This window comes from Chaetodon trifascialis, chromosome 23, assembly GCF_039877785.1.
Source record: "Chaetodon trifascialis isolate fChaTrf1 chromosome 23, fChaTrf1.hap1, whole genome shotgun sequence".
NCBI lineage: Eukaryota > Metazoa > Chordata > Actinopteri > Chaetodontiformes > Chaetodontidae > Chaetodon > Chaetodon trifascialis.
Genome location: NC_092078.1, coordinates 1,249,026 through 1,267,500, shown reverse-complemented (window position 1 = coordinate 1,267,500; position 18,475 = coordinate 1,249,026). Strand labels below are relative to the sequence as shown.

The 18,475-nt window shown below is 43.6% G+C and overlaps 1 protein-coding gene across 1 annotated transcript; it reads right to left on the bottom strand.

Moving 5' to 3' along the window:
- Positions 1-4,892: 4,892 nt before the first annotated feature.
- Positions 4,893-18,360, bottom strand: trim2b (tripartite motif containing 2b). The gene is made up of 14 exons (XM_070993043.1): positions 18,162-18,360; positions 13,194-13,962; positions 12,754-12,902; positions 11,881-12,061; positions 11,401-11,660; positions 11,186-11,324; positions 10,926-11,111; positions 10,060-10,255; positions 9,872-9,975; positions 9,551-9,718; positions 9,286-9,454; positions 8,744-8,814; positions 8,460-8,600; positions 4,893-8,348 (listed from the first exon to the last, which is right to left on the bottom strand). Exons 2-14 carry the CDS (start codon positions 13,290-13,292, stop codon positions 8,196-8,198), a joined length of 2,016 nt encoding a protein of 671 aa, XP_070849144.1. The 5' UTR covers positions 13,293-13,962; positions 18,162-18,360; the 3' UTR covers positions 4,893-8,195.
- Positions 18,361-18,475: the final 115 nt, after the last annotated feature.

The following is an 18,475-nucleotide window of genomic DNA, read 5'->3' as shown; positions in this document are numbered from 1 at the left end:
TGTAATTATAGTAAATCAAATTGCTTTGTCAGTGGAGCCCCTCAAATTCTTTTATTGACTAGATGGACAGGTACTAGCGAGGCTGCTGCTGCAGCACATGGATATATAATAAAACAGAACTGGATAGGAGACTTGAAGATGGCACTCCCTCCTTTGGAAATCGTTTTATGAGTGCATGAAGAAAAAATATTTTCTAGGTTCCACACTCGGAACGGCCCTGGCACGTAAAACCTCTGTGCATTTAAAGTCCATAATGCAGAGAACTGACCCTGTTTGCAGTTGGAAGCGTCCTGTAAGATGTTTTACAGACGTCTCTTAAAATGGAGGTCTATGGGAAAAATGCATGTCAGTTGCAGGAGATTCTTTGTTGTTGTTGCAATACTACCAGAGGCCACATGGAGCAATCTGGCAGCGGTAGGTGGTTCTTTATAAAAGCTCTATTCATACATCCTGCTAGCTGTTGATCAGATGTTTTTCTGTTTGATGGTAAATAAATGAACTACAGCATTAAATGTATAATCATGTATCTGATGTAGCAGCAAAATGTAATGATGAAGAAATGAATTGATTTAAATTCAATGGATTGTTTTCTACTGAACTGGTCACAGTAGGTGGAGTAACAGGTGTGGTCCTGCATAACTGGGGTTAGTGATACTCAAAGAGGTCACATGATGAACATCTGTAGAGTCCTCAGGCAGAAAGATCATTTGAATTGTTCCCAGAGGCAGTGAGCTGCACAGGCATTAGCATGAAGTGTCTGAAGTTCGTGATTAGTTTAGTTTCGGTGTTTGACAGGATTCAAATGACCTGTGGACAAACTGCTATTCAAATCAGAACACCTGTGTCTTCTCACTGTGGCTGCATGCTGGTGTCGCTTAGAAAGCTCAAAGTCACCTTATGAATTAAATAAATGTTCTGGGAAGTTAAATCAACTCTAAGAGCCGATTCAGCAAATATTTTGTTTATGTGGTTCAGTGAGATAAATCAAACGGAGATGACCGTTCATATTTTTTATCTTAACACACGTCATTGTTTTGATATGTCATAATGTTCCTTCAGGCTCAAAGTCTCTGCATGGACGAGGCAGTGAACATGTTTGATTGACAGCTGAGCAGCAGGGAACACACCATAGCCATGTTTCCATCGCTGTATTTTTATCCACATTGTGAACTTTTGCTTTAGAAAAGGTTGATAGAAACAACAAAATCTGAAAAATCTTCAGTTGCGCATCGGCGACTGAAGACATCAGTGGGATTGAAACATACTGCAAACCTCAGCTGTCACCATGATGTCTGGGTGGTAAGACCGTCAGGTTTCATGACAGGACAATTATAGACTGTAAATAAGTTAAAAACAAATAAAGGAAACCTCTGTGCCGACCCTCAGTCCTCCAGGTCCTGGTTATCCATGGAGGGTTGTCTGAAGGGCAGCTGGACTTGGTGCACAACTCATAGTGTGGACAGGGACGACAGATGGTTAGAAAGACGAGTAAAGGAGGCCAAACCACCTCTCAACAGAGGACGTCTGTGACACCACTTATTATCCACCTTCAGTTCAGTCCTTTCACCCCTTCCCAGGAGATTCAGCACCTGTTTACTGCGTCAGGTGACAAATCGAAGGACTGTTGGAACACGAACAGCCCGAGTGGTATCACTGACCTTGACCCTTGATTCAACCCTCCTTGGAGAAGACAAACATCCAACACAGATTCCAGTTCCTTGAAATATTCCTAAAACAGCATAATCTTTGTAGAATAAACAAGGCAGCATGAGCATTAATGTCATCGTCTTATGAATATCAGAGTGCGGATGTCTCCAGGGTTACCCTACACCCCCCCTGCTTCTGCCACGTCGTCAGTCCGTGGATAAGGTAAAATGAGGAAATGCAAGATACTGTGGCTCAGGCAGGACAAACGTAAAATACATTCACCAGGAATTTGGTTCATTGTTGAGTTATAATCAAATACTTACATTCAGCTTTTCTATGTTTCACTCATGCTGTGAAATGTCAACATCGTCGAGAGATTGAGACATTCAGGGTTGTCACAGACGCAGCATCCTCACGACTTTGGTCATGGTTGCCGCAGTGAGGTTCACATTTGTGGTTTTGTGTTTTACGTCTCAACAAATACTGGAATACTGGCTGCATTACTAAAGAAACTGGATTAATTTTAACAGCTTTCCTGATCCCTCAGCACTTTATCACCATCATCAGGCAAAATTTGAATCACCACCAGCCACAGCTGTACTTCCTGTTGTACAAACCAACATGGTTAACATGGTCATCACACATTGAACATGGCACTAGCTTACTAACAAATAAAACTGTTTGTAATGAGGATCATAAATGCAGGAGACGTGCTACCGAAGTACACACAGTCTGCATGAGACTACTCACTTGGATAAACACCTGCCTGTGTTCGCAGGCCCGTTGAATCCTGTCAGAAGTAATGGATGAGGAATGAAGTGGAACTACTGATAGGGAAATATGTCAGTAAAAATCAATGAGAACGCGCTCAGTTATTCTTTAATGGTGCTAATGCAGGATGGAAAGTGTGTGTGCTGTACTAAGTGTTACGCCATGCAGAAAAAGACCACAGTCCTGCTGCTGTGACACATGAGCATCATCAACACACTCACACACACACAGATTAGCATTGCTGTGGATTTGGCGCCAGCAGTCGAACAACACGAAGCAAACACTTCTGACGGGGTGGGTGTTCTTAAAAAACTGGATTATCAGGTCATATTGCTAAAATTCATCCTTCTCCATCAATATTTACATTGGGGTTTTTTGTTTGTTTGTTTTTCTGCTGGTTTCATTGGCTCACTTCAGCTGAAGTTCGTCACTTTCACAGGTATTAAAAAGTTTTGTTGTCTTGTATTGAATGCATTGTGCTTTTGAAAGCCACCACACAGAATCCTAGTGTCTAGTTTAGATGGTTGATGCTGCTGAAACTTCAGTGACGCCTCTTTGAGTGGTGAGCATATAGAAGGTAGACACAGTATCGAATACCTGTGCAATCTGATGCCTACCAGGATAGAAAACCTTTCTTGAAAACCTTCAGTACCTTGTGATGTGTCCTTGAAGTCTCAGATTTATGTGTTTTGAGGCAACGGCAGCACTCAGTGGGTTAGACTCATCGATGTTGTCCCTCCTGTTGTAATAATAACAATCCACTCTCTGAAAGCTTTGATCAAAATTCATTGCAATGGTCAAAAATAGTCCTTTTATTTTATTTCAAGCAGTTTTTGGGGCATTAAAGGGTCGAGTTACCTGTCGAGAAGCAAAGTGTAGATCAATGAAGGAAAGCCTTCCATTGGGAATGGTCAGTGTGGAGAAATACTTACCAAACCAGCATGAAATATAACTTAACTGTGTCTCCTTTCCCTTTCCCCTTGTCTACACCTCCTCTTTCTTTATTTGTCCGTCTCATTTCTTTTCTCCTCAGGCCAGCAGCTACATACAGCAGACATGTCAGTTAACTCCTCTTCTGCCGACGATTGCTCCATCCTTAGCTTTAAAATCACTGTTGCCATCTCTGTCATCAGATTCGTCCTCACCGTGCCTCTCGCCATCCTCATCCTCTACCTGGGTTACCAACAATGGCAGCTGCAGCGCTCCTTTAAAACCTCAAGTCACTCGGACATCTTCACCTACCACATGGCCGCCATGAATCTGATGTGGGTCTTGGCGAGTGTTGTCTACTTTTGGGGTGTTATTGCTCATTCAGCGGTGATGGCGATTATAGGACTCTCTGCTATTTGTATCTTTTTCTATGGAGAGATCTTATTTCACCTCCTGACCTGTGTGGAGCGATACCTGGCTGTTGTTCACCCCATCACCTCCCTGGGGCTAAGAAAGGCCCGCGGGGTCCAGATCAGAAATGTCAGCACTGGGTGTGTTTGGCTGCTGTGCTTCGGAATAACGGCTGTAATGTTTCTGCAGTTCCCTAACTACCCCAGCATCCCAATGCTCTGCCTTTTGGTCGTCGCCTTAATAGTCGTGTCCTTTTGCAGCCTTTCTGTTCTGTATGTTCTGACTGGCCCAGGACCAGGGGAAGGAAGCAGGTAGACCAAGCTGAGCACAGAGCTTTCCTTGCCATCACAGCCATAACAGCTGTGTTGTGGTTGTGGTTTGTAGGGGTCCTTATTTTCATTGCTCTGATCAACTCACCACAGATGAGCCTGAGTGTCTCTTGTGTGCTGCTGGTGTGTACAGGCTGGTTTCAGCTGCCCAGCACTTTAGTGTTACCTCTGCTGTATCTGCACAGGGCAGGAAAACTATCATGTTGCTCTTATAGCAATGGGTAAAGACGTGGATTGAACTGCAGTTGGGCAAAGTAGATTTGAGTATATTAGACCTGCATAGAGTATATTAATATAGTACAGTTTCAGTGATTGTCTTAATACAGATGCTGTATATCTGCACTTATAACATCACACCTGGGTTAGGTTGTTGGCTGAAGTCCTCTGTTTCAAAAGAGCTGATGATCTGCAGTGTGACCTCTCTGGGAAATAAGCTTAAAATAACAGGTTAACCCAAGTTTCACATCCATGGGCAGGGATGGGAAAAATGCAAAACATAAGTAACGTGTGTCGTAGCTAGAAGTCATGCAAATGACAGAATGAATCATCTTTACTGCGTGAATAATGCATGATGTTTGTGTCCAGGACCTGGACGAAGCCTCTTTAATATCCAAAAGCTGCGTCACTTTCTGGCTTCTGCCCACAGACTGTTAAACACAGGCGTCCTGTCAGAGCGTACGTTATTGATTGTAGGTGTGAATGACAATCTTCAGACACACCTGTGTGTGGGTCTAAATGTCAGCAAGGCATATTCAGATCTTTCAATGAGCAAAATGTTCACAAAACCAACCCACAACAAACAGCTGCCATGTAGGAATCAATGCTTTATTTCAGTGTGAGTGTGTGTGGACAGTAAAGAGACAGTCCATACGAGTGAACAGACATGACACATAGTAAATACAGAGAGAGAAAGAGCAGGCAAGTGACACGGTAAGAAACTCATCAGCACTTTAAGAGCTGAGCTCCAAACACTACATATCCATTTGAGGGGAAAAAAAAAAAGATGTCCAGTGTTGTTAGTGCAGGCAGACAATGATACACACCTGAGCTACAAAATAGACTTTTTCTCTTGTTGATAAAGGAATTTCTTTTTCAAATGGATGTGTAGTCTACAAATGAGCTATTCGTTTGAAATGGCTATTAGCTAACGCTTTCTTATGTTTGCAGTAAATTTCAAATCAAGATTAGTGAGAAGGCATTTCCATCATATCAACTTTGAACAACATTCATATGTTTCACTGATGTTAAGGCTGAATCTCCAGCAAACAAGGCCCAGATTGTTTAAAGAAACACTTCCTGATTTTGTTGAAACAATCAATAGTGGCAACAAATCCCAAAATCTTGTCTCATCTCACTGCTGATGAGCATGGAGGTTTAGCAGCTCTATTAGGTGCTTAAACAAAGTCAGAGAATGTGCTTTTAACAGACTCTTGACCAGACTGACACAGTTAGGGAAACAACATGAAATCCTTTATGGGACTTGGCTTTCATTTTAATCTATTAATCTTAATGAACACACACTTATCACCATGCTTTTAAGAAAAGCCATTGCCTTAGCTATCTGTAAAAGAAATGGCATTGTTAGCATTCAGCTGTGAAACCAACGGCCACAAATAACTACTGTGTTACTTTAGTTGAACCCTTCCTCACAAACTACACAAAATTAGCTTTTTGTGTCCACAAACTGTTTTTGCTAACTGGCTAGCTTGATTATTTTTTTTCCCCCACAACAACTTTCATTTCACAAAGAAATAATAGAATAAAACCTTAAATGCTGATTGGTCCACTCAGAACAGATAGTATAAAATGTATCAAATACCAACAATCATATTTTGAGTCAACATAACAGACGAAATGTACAAAAAGAAGAAATATAATGGGCACTTAAGAATTTCAATGCACATGGTGTAACACAATCAAATGGCAACATGGAACGATTCAAAAGGACGAAATCAATAAATAAATAAAAGTAATAAGTATTACATAAAGTTTACTAAAAATATTTGATCAGTTGTGAACAAAATATTTATGATATTGATTATTGTTTTTTCTTCCCGCTTCAATGAATGGACTGACAGACATCTTGTTAATAATTGATTGGACACCACTTCCTCTACCGCAAGCCTCTGTTAATTGACAGCGATGTTTTCTGTATATTAATAATAAAGCTAAATACTGTCCAACTGAATGCTGATGTGAGTAACTTAAAAAATGCTTTGCTTTTCAATTGAATCATTGATGTAAACGGTTTCTATTACTGTTACAACTATCGCATGGCACTCTTCATAAAGTAATTTGTAAATGCTTTGCAATGTCACATTTGTCTCATGTCTTTTACTGAACTTATTACTGTAATTAATCTTCTTAGGAGTGGGTGAACTGTTTGTAAGATGGGAGCTTACTGCTGAAATCCGAAGTGAGACGGTATGTTTGATGTCAACAATCACGTAATACAGAGGCATGCTGCTAAAACACGGAGGCATCGTTTTGTGGGTGATGACAGAACATGTGGAATTGTACAAGCCAGCGACAGCATTTCTTGGAATTCTTCAAGCATTCCAGAGTCCTTGGCAATGTTGAGGAAGGAATCGGAACATTCTTTTCATCACCGAGCAGAAACAAGTGTGTAAAAATGTTACTGATTCCAAATATGTTTGAATTTGAGCATCTTACATGATATTATTAAAGGTATTCTCACAAATATATAGGATAGATTTATAGACTTTTTTTCTCCTTGCAACAGATTTCTCAGGAAAAATATATTAACACTCAAACCAAGCATAGATAGACAATGCTGCTCGTCACAACTACCGTGTCAATCAACCAAATCAATCATTCAGACAATCAGCATAAAAATCAAGCAATCATTTCTACTAATGAATCTATTGCCTAAGACTCATAAGGAACACTAGCATATGGCAAGAAACAAAATAAACATTCCATATTCAGACAATCTTCATGTACAAACAATGGACAACAGGCTAAAAGTGGCCCATGTCTTAGTCTAATAATATGTTTTCATGACCGCCACAGAGTGAATAGTCAACAGTATAGTCAATGGAAATTTGGCTGGACAAGGATGCCTTTTAAGCAATTCCTTGCTTCATATTTACAGATTTACACGTTCACTGTTGGTAGTTTCCCAGCACAAACACAGGTCCCCACCACTGGACCAGTTTGAAGTGCTTTGCTCAAGGGCAACCTTGCAAGCTCTAAGAGTTGGTGGCTAATGTTAGCTTCCAAATGTTAGAGTTGATGTTGGTGTACAATCGCAAGATATGGTACAGAAGCTGTAGGGGAAGTCAGGGGTAATGACCTGAAGTGACGAATGATGTCAAACCAGGACGCAGACCTTTTAGCTCACTGACCATTATTTTGTCAACTACATAAAATATGAGAAGGCAGACCATGAGAACTTTTAATCTTCCATTCCATTCTTTGCAAAACACCATCCTTTATGTACTCATTCATGCCTTTGATCCACTCCATTGTGGGCTTAGGAATCAGTGGTTTTCAAATATGTTCTCTTCATCCCCTTTTGCAACCTTTATTTGATCCTCCTTTCTTTTTAAAGCCTTATTTCGTCCATTCTTCCGTGTTTCTACTGAGGCCAAACTCAGAGAAAGAGAGACTTCTTCAATTTGACATCATGAATTAGTCATTGCATAATTTTTTTTACTCCATCCTTGCATCACTCCTTGTTCCATTCCACAATTTTTTGAATCCACCCTCTTTCCTTTCCCCAGTGTCCGCTACAATCCTCATCCCTCTTTAGACTTTAAGAAGTCATCGTTCAAAGACCGGTTTCTCCACCTTTCTCTGCTATCCACTGTTTAATTTTTAGAAGACCTCACTTTATCAAAATCATGAATGATGTCAAAACTAGATCATATTTTCATTGTGGTCTAATGATTTAATGATAGCTAACCCTTCTGCTTTGCTTCCTCTCCTTTATCTGTATCTTCCATCCCTCCTTTCATCCTTGCAGGCAGTGGTTCATGCAATTATTCCAAGAGTTTGACTTTGTGCATTATATCTTTCGAATCCAACAGCTGCTCCCCCCGTCGGTCTCTCCTGGCTCCACTTATTTCTCCATCCAAGCCTCCATCATTGTAGGTAGCGGTAGACTTTGAAGCAGTGGTTACCAGAGTCGGCCACCACCACATGTCCATCTGAGGTCAGAGCCAGACCCTGGGGTCCATACAGGGGGTCTGCCGATGTGTTGATGTAGGACAGGAAGGAGCCGCAGCCATCAAACACCTGGAAATGTTTGAACAGAGAGAGAAATGTGTTTTGACAATTGCAAAAACTCCCAAGAATTCTCAAGAAGCGGCGTCTTACAGGTTAACAAGCACTGCACAGCTGCTGTACCTGGATTCTGCTGTTGCCCCAGTCAGCTACGATGATGTTCCCGTTAACATCCACAGCTACTCCAGTGGGAGCATTGAACTGCCCGTTTCCCTCACCGTTAGAGCCAAATTTCAATACCAGCTCTCCCTCTGGAGTGAAAACCTGACCGTGACACAGAAAGAAAGATCAAGATCCACATAATGTGTCCTGTCTAACCTGTTCACCTAGATTTAAGCTGTCGTTTCATTCTAAAAGGAGCAGGGGAATAAATATAAAAAGGTAACGTTCAGTCAGTCAGGCCTGACCTTGACAGAGTGGTTATGGAAGTCAGTCACGATGATCTCATTGTTCTTGTTTACTGCTGCAAAGTGTGGACCTTCAGAACAGGAGCACAGAAACAACAAAAACAGGCTGTGTTATCAGTGCTTCAGCTGCTTTCACCACTTACAGTTCACTTTAACTAACCCTTTAACTGCTTTCAGTGATTACAGTTCAGCTACCACCTTGTGCTTTCAGTGATTCTTCACCTGGCATTTTAACTCGTTTCAGTGATGGCACCTAAGCTGACTCTTCAGCCTCTTTAAGTACTTTAAACTTCAGCTGTACATGCAGTTTCCAGTACAAGCAGACCAACATACCTTTTTCTACTAATAATTTGGTTCAATTCTTTCAGTACACCAGTTTTAGTCCAATGATAAAGTAACTGCACATATGACAAAATTGGTAATACTGTGTGATTTTGATTCATTTTAATATTAGAATTTAATCCATAAAACAAGACTGGCATGGTTGCCAGTCTCATTCTTGTGGCTTTTTTGGACAGTCTGTCTCTTTGAACAAGTGCTACCTGCAAATTGCTTGTCACCGTTGCCTCGACTACCAAACTTGGTGATGAGCTTGCCGGTCAGCTGGAAGATGAAGACAGTGCATGCCTTGTTGTCAACCACGATCACGTGACCGTTCTGGTCCACGGACACTCCCTTTGGCCCCATGAGTCTACCAGAGCCAAGCTTTGCCTGATGGATGCCAAGACCAACCAATAAGAGGGACAAACCATTAAACAAACAGTAACCCTTCATCCCTTACACCCAAAGCCGCAGCGATGCACTGACCTTGAACTTGCCCTCGCAGGAGAAGATGCTGACCCATTTGTTATCGTAGTCAGCAATGATGATGTCACCACTGGGGTGCACAGCCACGCCTGTGGGACGCTGCAGTTGCCCCGGTGAACGTCCACGCACCCCAAAACGACTCTTGAATTCTCCCTCGTTGGAGAAAATCTGAAATGGGTAGGCATTTGTGATGCCCCTCAAAGACACAATCCATACCTTAGCTTCCAGACCTAAAATCTAAATTCAAAATTAGCCGTAAAAGCAAGTCTGAACCTAAAACAGCCTTTTGAAGAAGTGAAGACTGGACGAAATGTGCCATACCTGGACACACTGATTATTGCTGTCGGCAATCAGAATTCTGCCACTGGAGGAAGCAGCCACTCCTTGAAGGTTGGTGAATTCTCCTTTATTCCTCCCTTTTGTTCCTGAAGGGAGTAGGAAATACCAAATAAATGAATTTCAAACAGCTGTTTTTGGAACATTCCACAACATGAGGCTGAATGTCTCACCAATCCTGAAGATGAGGTCATCCTCAATTGGATTCTGGGTTTTGCGTCGTGGGGTGCCCAGGGCGCTGCTGGCTCTCTTGGATCCCTTCTTCTTCTGGCCGGGGGACTTTCCACGTCTCTTTGCCCCCTCAGAGGAGCCCGTGGATGGGGTGGCATAGGCTGCTGAGTTGTTTGCTGTGGTGGTGGAGGGGGACACCTGGAGACAATGATGGAGGGAGAATACATTACTTAAAAGTATGAATTTTCAGATTTTCACCTTAATATCCATGTTAACTTGAAAGAATTTAGTACATCTTTTCCAAGCTTGGTTTGGGACACCACGTGGGGTATTTGCATGAAATCAACTTAACAGTCAAAGCTAGAACTTTATTTTAAAAAGTTGAGTCTGTGTTTTAGAGCTGAAATTGTCCCAAGGCTAAAAGGGAAAGGAACATCTGGGATTATATGCGATTTTTACAGTAATGTGTTAACTTTTTAGCATGCTAACATGTAGCGCCTCAATATCATGTGTTCATGCCAACTTGCTAGAGAGATCAATAAGCTTCAACCAACATGCTTGTTGTTGGCAGTCTGTCAATCACACCCACATCACTCTGTCTTTTTTTGATTGTTCAAGCAACCAGTTATGTCTTCATCATAGCGTGCTTTTCACCTCACCTACCAGTGTGGGTACTTTGAACAGCCAAAAACACATTGACTACACGTTGGACAAACACGCATACCAAACATACTGTGCATCATACTTGAGGTTGACAGGAATTCAGTCAGTGGATGTTCAAGTATTGCCCAAGTGACAATGAACTTTCACCCCTGATACAAAAATTCAGACATGGCTCCAAAAGTGCCGACACACACCCTCCACCCACCTCTACTTCTGCTTCTAAGACCTTGCTGACGGTCAGTTTGAAGGGGCTTCCTTTGATGTGCTGGTCATACAGACGGAGAGCCAACGAGAAGTCACCCTCCTTCGGCACAATGTATACAAACTCATAAGTCCCATTCTTGTGATCCACAATTTCACCGTCCACTATGCTGCCATCTGGGGTGAATACCTGAAATAACAAACAGAAAATCATGTTTAATAGTGTTTTACATTTACATTTATTTGAGGGGGCGTAAAACAAACCTCAGCTGACAGGATTGCATTGCCACTCTTGCAGGCTCCTCCTGACTTGTCCCTCGTCACTATGGTAACTGAAGCAGGATGTCCCACAACGCACTGCTCCAGGCCTGCGCCCATCGCTTCACTCTGGCTTGCCACCGCACTGAGGAAGACAAAGGTGGGTCAAATGGTGTTGTTATTTAGCACTGGGTTGAATATTTGTGTCAGCACGGTCTCACCTGGTTGTGACGATGGTCCCCAGGTTGTGTATAGACTTCCTCAGCCCGTCCGTCTCCATCACCAGATCCAGCTGGTCGTTCTCCTCTGGCTGACACGGCAGGCCAAGACCAGCTAATTCCCCTAGCCTCTCATGGAGCTCGCGCTCCGCCTGCAGGGTCGCCGCGCATGCCTCCCCAGCCAGAGCCTCCTCTGACTGGGTACAGGAGGCCATGATGTCCCCCTCTCCCCGGATGAGGCTGTCCACCTGGGCCTGGAGAACCTGGATACATGGCAGATATGATGCTTTTGATGAGTTGTCTGATGTTTTCTATGTTTTAAAGTAGCCCAGTGGCAGGAGAGGCTGTACTTTCACAGCCATGACAGATTAAGAGCCCTCAAAATGAACAACCAATCAATTCTCTCACTCCTAAACTCCAGATGATCCAACTCTTATTTTTGCAAAATCTTGCAGCTGACCCTCCATGAAAGCATGTATGTACCTTCTGTTTGAGTCCATATGTGACCTCCAGCTCCATCAGCAGAACGCTCTTCCGGACATCAAGCTGCTTGTGCAGATCTTCGAAGCTCGACTGGATGTCTTCTTCGATGGAAGCTCTCTGATTGGTCAGCTGTTGGAGGATCTCCTTAACAAAACACAGGGCGTCTGAAATCTGAGGGAGTCTGGAGAGAAAGATAAAGAAGGTAGTAGGGATTTAAAGGTGAAATCTGTTAAATTTGTTTCAAAAGTACACTGACATTCATTTACAAACCACCATCAGCAGAGTGCACACCAAGCAATGCTTTGTGAATCCTTTGTTTGCCACATTAAATATTCACATGTGCAACCTGCTATGAATGTAAGACCATTTAATCATCTTCTTTATTTAGATTTTCAAATTTCATGTTAATGTTTCCCTCTAACTTCTGCACCTGTTAAATCACAGATGTCTTTGTCATTTTTCTGCCATCTGCTTGCACTTGACTCAAGTATTTCCAATTCCTGCTAATTTATGCTTCTCCTCCACTGAATGCAGGACTTATTTTTACACTGTTTTATTACTGCTTTTACTTAAATAATGGATCAGAACACTGGCACTAGCACTATCCTTAACTACTTAAGCTTCACCCTTTTTAGTAGCAGCTTATCAGTTCTCTCATATCACTATTTGAAGTGTCTCACTGGCTGATGTGTTGTGTAGAACCTTCCTCAACCAAAACCCACAACACCAGCATCCATACAGGTCACACATGATGAAATAAAGAGGCAAATATGGTATGAAAAGAATTCAGAATGTGGAAAAAAGTTCCTCAGGACATCACAGCGACATTACAGTCATTGTAAATTTCATGCAGTCCCACTCTGTAAATTCTACCTGTTCTGGACAGTCCCCAGCCTTTCCCGCAGGCTGTTGCGGTGCTGCTCCAGGGCCTGGCTGAGGGCCAGCTTAGGGTGGTCTTCATGGTCCAACACACAGTCCTCACACAGCACACTGTCACAGGCCGAACAGTACAGGTCTGCCACCTGCAGGTGAAGAGAAATTCACCATCAGCGCTCAGGTGACAGTGTGGCTGTTACCCAACCCATGTGCTGGACGGTCTCTGACTTCCTTGCAGGCAGCCAAGAAATAATCTGTCACTTAACCCACATAAGCACAGCTGGCTGCCTGCTGTAGCTTCATATATAGCATGAGAGTGGTGTGAATCTTCTCATCTAAGTCTTGAAGCAACGTGTATTCCCCAAAATGTTGAACATGTGAGCGATTTGTATGCAAATGTCATCACAAACAGAGCTGCGTGTGTGTTGCATTCCTACCTTCCCTGCATGTTGCGGGCAGGCGTTTTTGCCGGGCGGAGCCTCCAGGACGGTGCACTCCTCACTGCTGCTATCTGGGGAGTGTTGGTGGGCCTCCATCTGTGAGGGTGAACCTCCGAACACACCCCTTATTCCACACTGCAGCCAGGGGAAGGAGCTGGATGTTCAGACACAAGGTTTCCTACTGTCTGGTTGTATGGTTTGGTCGTTGTAAATTCCTTTTCTCACACTTTATTCCATTGTGTGTCCGAAAAGGAAAGGACAAAACATTCAAATGATAAATCTCCATTGGATCTTTTGAGAGACATGCCTTAAATTATTGGCCTCTGCAGCCAAGAGGAGGGGTTAAACATTCAGACACACCCCTTTCTGGAGCCTGCAGCCAAACGAAGGGATTAATTATCCATGCACGCTCCTATCTGCAGGACTTTTTCACACTGCATGCAGAAAAGAGTGCTGGAAAATCAGGCACGGGTCTGGTTTTTCTATCATTTCACTGAACAATCATCCACTTCTGTCAGAGCTTCAGATTCTTGATTACAGAGCTTGGCCTTTATTTGAGCCTGTATCAGTGAAACCTGGTGTACGTTATTCCATTACATTCCCACTGTTTACAAAGCGCTCCACGCGTCCAAAACTTCACAAATCCTTCATTTAAAATGTCCATCTGCTTCCATGTGTCTGCTGAAAGACCAAGGAGTCAGTCAGTCCTCTTTGGGTCTGGTTTGTGGACAATCCGCAGACCTGGGTGCTGATTTAGGATTCAAACCTGTGAGAAAGGAGAGATGAGGATTAAGTGGAACAACAGAAAAACATGGATGTTGAACATAAAACCACTTCTGCTCTATTCTTCTCTACCACATCGTGTGTGCGATCAGTTTTATGACTTCCGGACGTTCCTCGTTAATGTCTTGTGTGAAAGTGAAATGAAGCGTTCAAGCTGGTGGTTGAGCGTCACTAGTGGCAGTTGGTGTTTAAAGCTGCAGTTCTTTTAGTCACCACCAGATGGTGTTTGAAGAGAAGTGTGACTTCATGGAGGTGAATGGGAAAACCCGAACTGTTTTGCCCTTAACTGACACTTGTCTTATCAGATGTGGTGATATTTTTGAGATTAGTTGATCATAAAGTCGTAAATTCTTGGCTGAGACACATGAGAGACCAAACGTTGGACATTCCCAGTCTGCCCTCCTCATGATAGGAAGCCATGTGCTCCTTCCAGGTGGCGCTTCAGGTCACTGCACACCCCTAATTAACCCCCGATGGTCCACTCTGTAGAGTAGAACTTGTGCAGCAAGACTCCATACAGATGGTATGATCCTCAGATGGGGGGGGTCGGGGGGGCTGCAATGCACTGCATGTCAGACCGACAGAGGGAAGTGAATGAAGAGCTTCCAGCAGCGGTAATGTAGGTCACCAAAATGTCTTCAAAGTGATGGAGAGAGTGAGGGATGGGAGTGAGGCTGTGGTTTCCACGGCAACAGACTTCATGGGGAGGGGCGAGGGAGAGATACAACAAAAAGTGAGGCAGTCGTGGTCCCTCTAATCCTAAATTTAACAGTCTTTGCTCATGTTTTCACGCAGCAGAAACAAAGATGGCAGCGCTCAGAGTTTCCCCAATGTGACGATGAAGGCGATGAAGACCACAGCTCGGGGAACCAGTGCAGCTTCGGCCCTGGTCTGCAGAGTCAGGGCTCAACGCGAGGAGAGAGTCTGTGTGACGCTGACTCGGCAGAAAATAAAAAGCATTTTTCAGTAGATGTCTCACAGTTTTGACCTGGAGGACACCTGAACTCAGGACAGCAGCAGTCTGAACGACTCCGTCACTGTTTTCAGTTCAAACCGCATTTTCTTCTGTTTTTCTGGTTTTAATTTGACATTTTCTTTCAGTTCCGGCATCTGATGTCAGATCTTCTGTTTTCCTTTGCTTGTTCCTGGTTTGCTGTTTCTTCCTCATCAGTGTAGAAAATATGAACCGAAGATTTCCTCATGAATCATTTATAAAGGGGGCGGATTATGGATCTGAGTTTCCTGTGATCTCCTGTTTTAACCCCCTCCCTCAAATATTCTGTTCACAATACACAACCCTAACATGAAAGTGGCCTCACACACACACACACACACACACACACACACACACACACACACACACACACACACACACACATCTGACACACACACACTCATCGCTGCTGCACCCCCACACTTTCAGTCAAGGGTCCTCTGCAGCACAACGCTGCAAAGGATTATGGGGTGACAGCGAGGCTCTATTTGCAGGGGCTGTGTGCGTGCGTGCGTGCGTGCGTGCGTGCGTGCGTGCGTGCGTGCGTGCGTGCGTGCGTGCGTGCGTGCGTGCGTGGACCTTGTGATACTTTGGTGACTGTTTGTAACTGTCACAGAGCAAGAGACAATTGAACTGTTCTTTCTTTCTTTCTTTCTTTCTTTCTTTCTTTCTTTCTTTCTTTCTTTCTTTCTTTCTTGTGTCTTTCTTCCTTTAAACTTCTGTTGGCTCTCAGCAGTTCGGTCTCTACACATTTCATGTTTTTTGAGTTGATTGAAGGAAGGTGAGCTGCTCAGTGTGCAGCTCTGTGTCCTCTGTGTCCTCTGTGTCCATCCAGCCTCTGCTCTGCTCTGCTCTGCTCTGAGTGCAGTCATTTGGGTCTATGATTGAATTTAGGGCTTGAACTTGTATTAAATGTAATGGTGTTGGTGCAGATGGAGATTAACTAGTGGCTGTTTTTGTTAAATGTCTTCTGTATATGGTCCACTAATAATAACTAATAATCCACAGGATGAATTGACATGAGAGTATAAAACTTTCATGTTTCTTCAGATCATTTTAATCTGTCTTTGATTAATGACCAAACAGCTGCTGAGCGAATGACATTCCCTCTTTGTGTTTAGTTAGCATGCAAAAATAATATGGTAAACATTATAAATGCTAAGCAACATGTTCATGATGTCAATAGCTATGTTTACATGGACACAAATAATCGGAATAAAGGCCCAATCAGATTAAAAATGCTTCATGTAAACATGTCACTCGGAAGACTCTGATCCGATACGGTCCATTCGGATGCCGATCATTATTTCGAACGGTGCCCATGTACACACCCATTCGGATGCTGTCTTCCTGGTTGGGGTAAAATTATCTCCACTGTGGATGTGTGCACATCAGCGTGACGCGTTTCCACCTTTGCGGCCGCCGGTCGTTTTTTGGCATGCAGCAAAACTGGTCTGTTGCTGACACAACTTTCTTGCTGGAAACTTTAAGAGATCTCAGGATTGTTGAACATCTTGATGGTCGAAAGGCTAGAAACACCGAGTTGTACAAACAAGTTCATGAAAAGCTGAACACACACACACACACACACACACACACACACACACACACACACACACACACACACACAGCTCTTTCTTGTCATGCATTTATTCCCATGGGAAAGCTCATGGTCACTCTCTGCTTCTGTTTTTCTCTTGGTTTGAATCGCTTGGTCTCTGCAGGTCTCTCGCCCACTCTCTCTCCTCTGTTTTCACTTTATTTATGATGTAATTACTTCATCATTTGGTGATGTAACAAATGAAATACGTTGGTTTTAAAATGAGGTTTTACTCTCCAGATATTTGTCTCGTGAGCTAAAAGAGACAGAACGTTGGACTCGGGGACACAAACACGACTCCCAATGAATGATCGTGTTGCTCCGTAGCTCGACATGTCAGCAACTGTTGGCTAACACTTTCACTTTAACAACTTCATGGCGTTGAATGCCAGTGTTGTGTATGCAGCTGCTTCTGCTGCCCCCTGGTGGCCAACATAAATAAACTCGATTAACGTAGCTGTGAAGTAACATTTCATGTTAATCATGAACGTTTTTAAACTGACTTATAACACCGTCTGAAGCCTTTTGTTTTAATCTTAATTTGCATGTCCCTGTTTTATACACAATCAGAGGCAGATTATGATTCAACGGGCCCCTGGGCGGAGACATCGAAGGGCCCCCAGCATATACTACATCAGGTGGACTTTCAGTAACAAACTTACAGCTGAACCATAACTCTCAGAGACAGACACGATGCAGGGGACACTCTTGACTTTGTAGTTGTTTTTGTCTCTTTATGGTCTTTTCTTGTCTTGCCTGTCTGGTAGTTTGCATCTGCGCTCATTTTACGTCTCTCTGTGTTGCATCTCTTTCGGAGCCATTTGCACCTCTGTTGTCACTTTTGTGGTTTGTTTCCATCTTTTTGCAGTCATTTTCCATCTCTTTGTGGGTTTTTTTGTGCAGATTTTTAAAATCTTTTCGCATTTCTTTTTTAAGTTTTGCTTTTTTTGTAATGTTGCATCCCTCTGTGGTTGTTTGCATCACTTTGAGATCGTTTTTTTTAATGTCTCTGTCATTCTTTCTTGTCACAGATTGACTTTCCAGCAGGAAACATGTACACTTCATGCAGAGGACCTGGCCTGAGGGACCCTTGACCCTTGTGGCCCCTGTAGAAATCAGAGTGGATGAGCCCAGATTCTGTTCGCTGGAGTGACGTACCTCCTGTTACTGTTAGCTCTCGGGATGCTAATGTGCAGTACCAACAGGCCTGACAGCACACACACACGCACACACACACACACACACACACACACACACACACACACACACACACGTATTTGCTGTAAAGCTGAGGTGGATCAGTCTGTGCTGCGTTCATTCATTCGTCCTACACCCTCGTTCATCTTGCAGTCTGTCCATCCTCGATCCCTCCATCCCTCCTCAGGCTTTCCACTCTTTCCTCCCTCCCTCCTTCATCCCTCTCTCTCAGGGAAGCACACCATGCCACAGATGCTTCTGTCATCCCCAAGCATTCCATCCATCCATCCATCCATCCATCCATCCATCCATCCATCCATCCATCCATCCATCCATCCATCCATCCATCCATCCTTTCACCTCCACCCAGAAACAGAGATGCAGCACTCACCATGTTTTCCTCAGACGCAGGCGATGACTGTGACTCCGGCCTGAAGCCATCGCATCATGATAGCGTCTTGTTTGCTCCCTCTCCTCTCCTCTCTGCTGTGTGCGTTTGTGTGTGTGTGTGTGTGTGTGTGGGTGGGAGGGGGGGAGGATATCATCGTCACGGCAACACCAGCAGCTTGCAGCAGCAGCAGCACCAGACTGAGGAGGGGGAGGAGGGGAGAGGGGGACAGAGGAGAGGGGGGCATCCATCGGGCCCTGACTCAGCATCTACCAATGAGGAGCAAGAGGAGTGGGAAAAGGAGAGAGGGGATTGGC

Coding starts and splice junctions, on each gene's coding strand:
- trim2b (XM_070993043.1), bottom strand. CDS start 13,292: ATGGAGGCCCACCAACACTCCCCAGATAGCAGCAGTGAGGAGTGCACC. Junction 12,903..13,193: donor GCCCGCAACATGCAGGGAAG/GTAGGAATGCAA, acceptor CTTCACCTGCAG/GTGGCAGACCTGTACTGTTC. Junction 8,815..9,285: donor CGGTGACAAGCAATTTGCAG/GTAGCACTTGTT, acceptor CCTGTTCTGAAG/GTCCACACTTTGCAGCAGTA.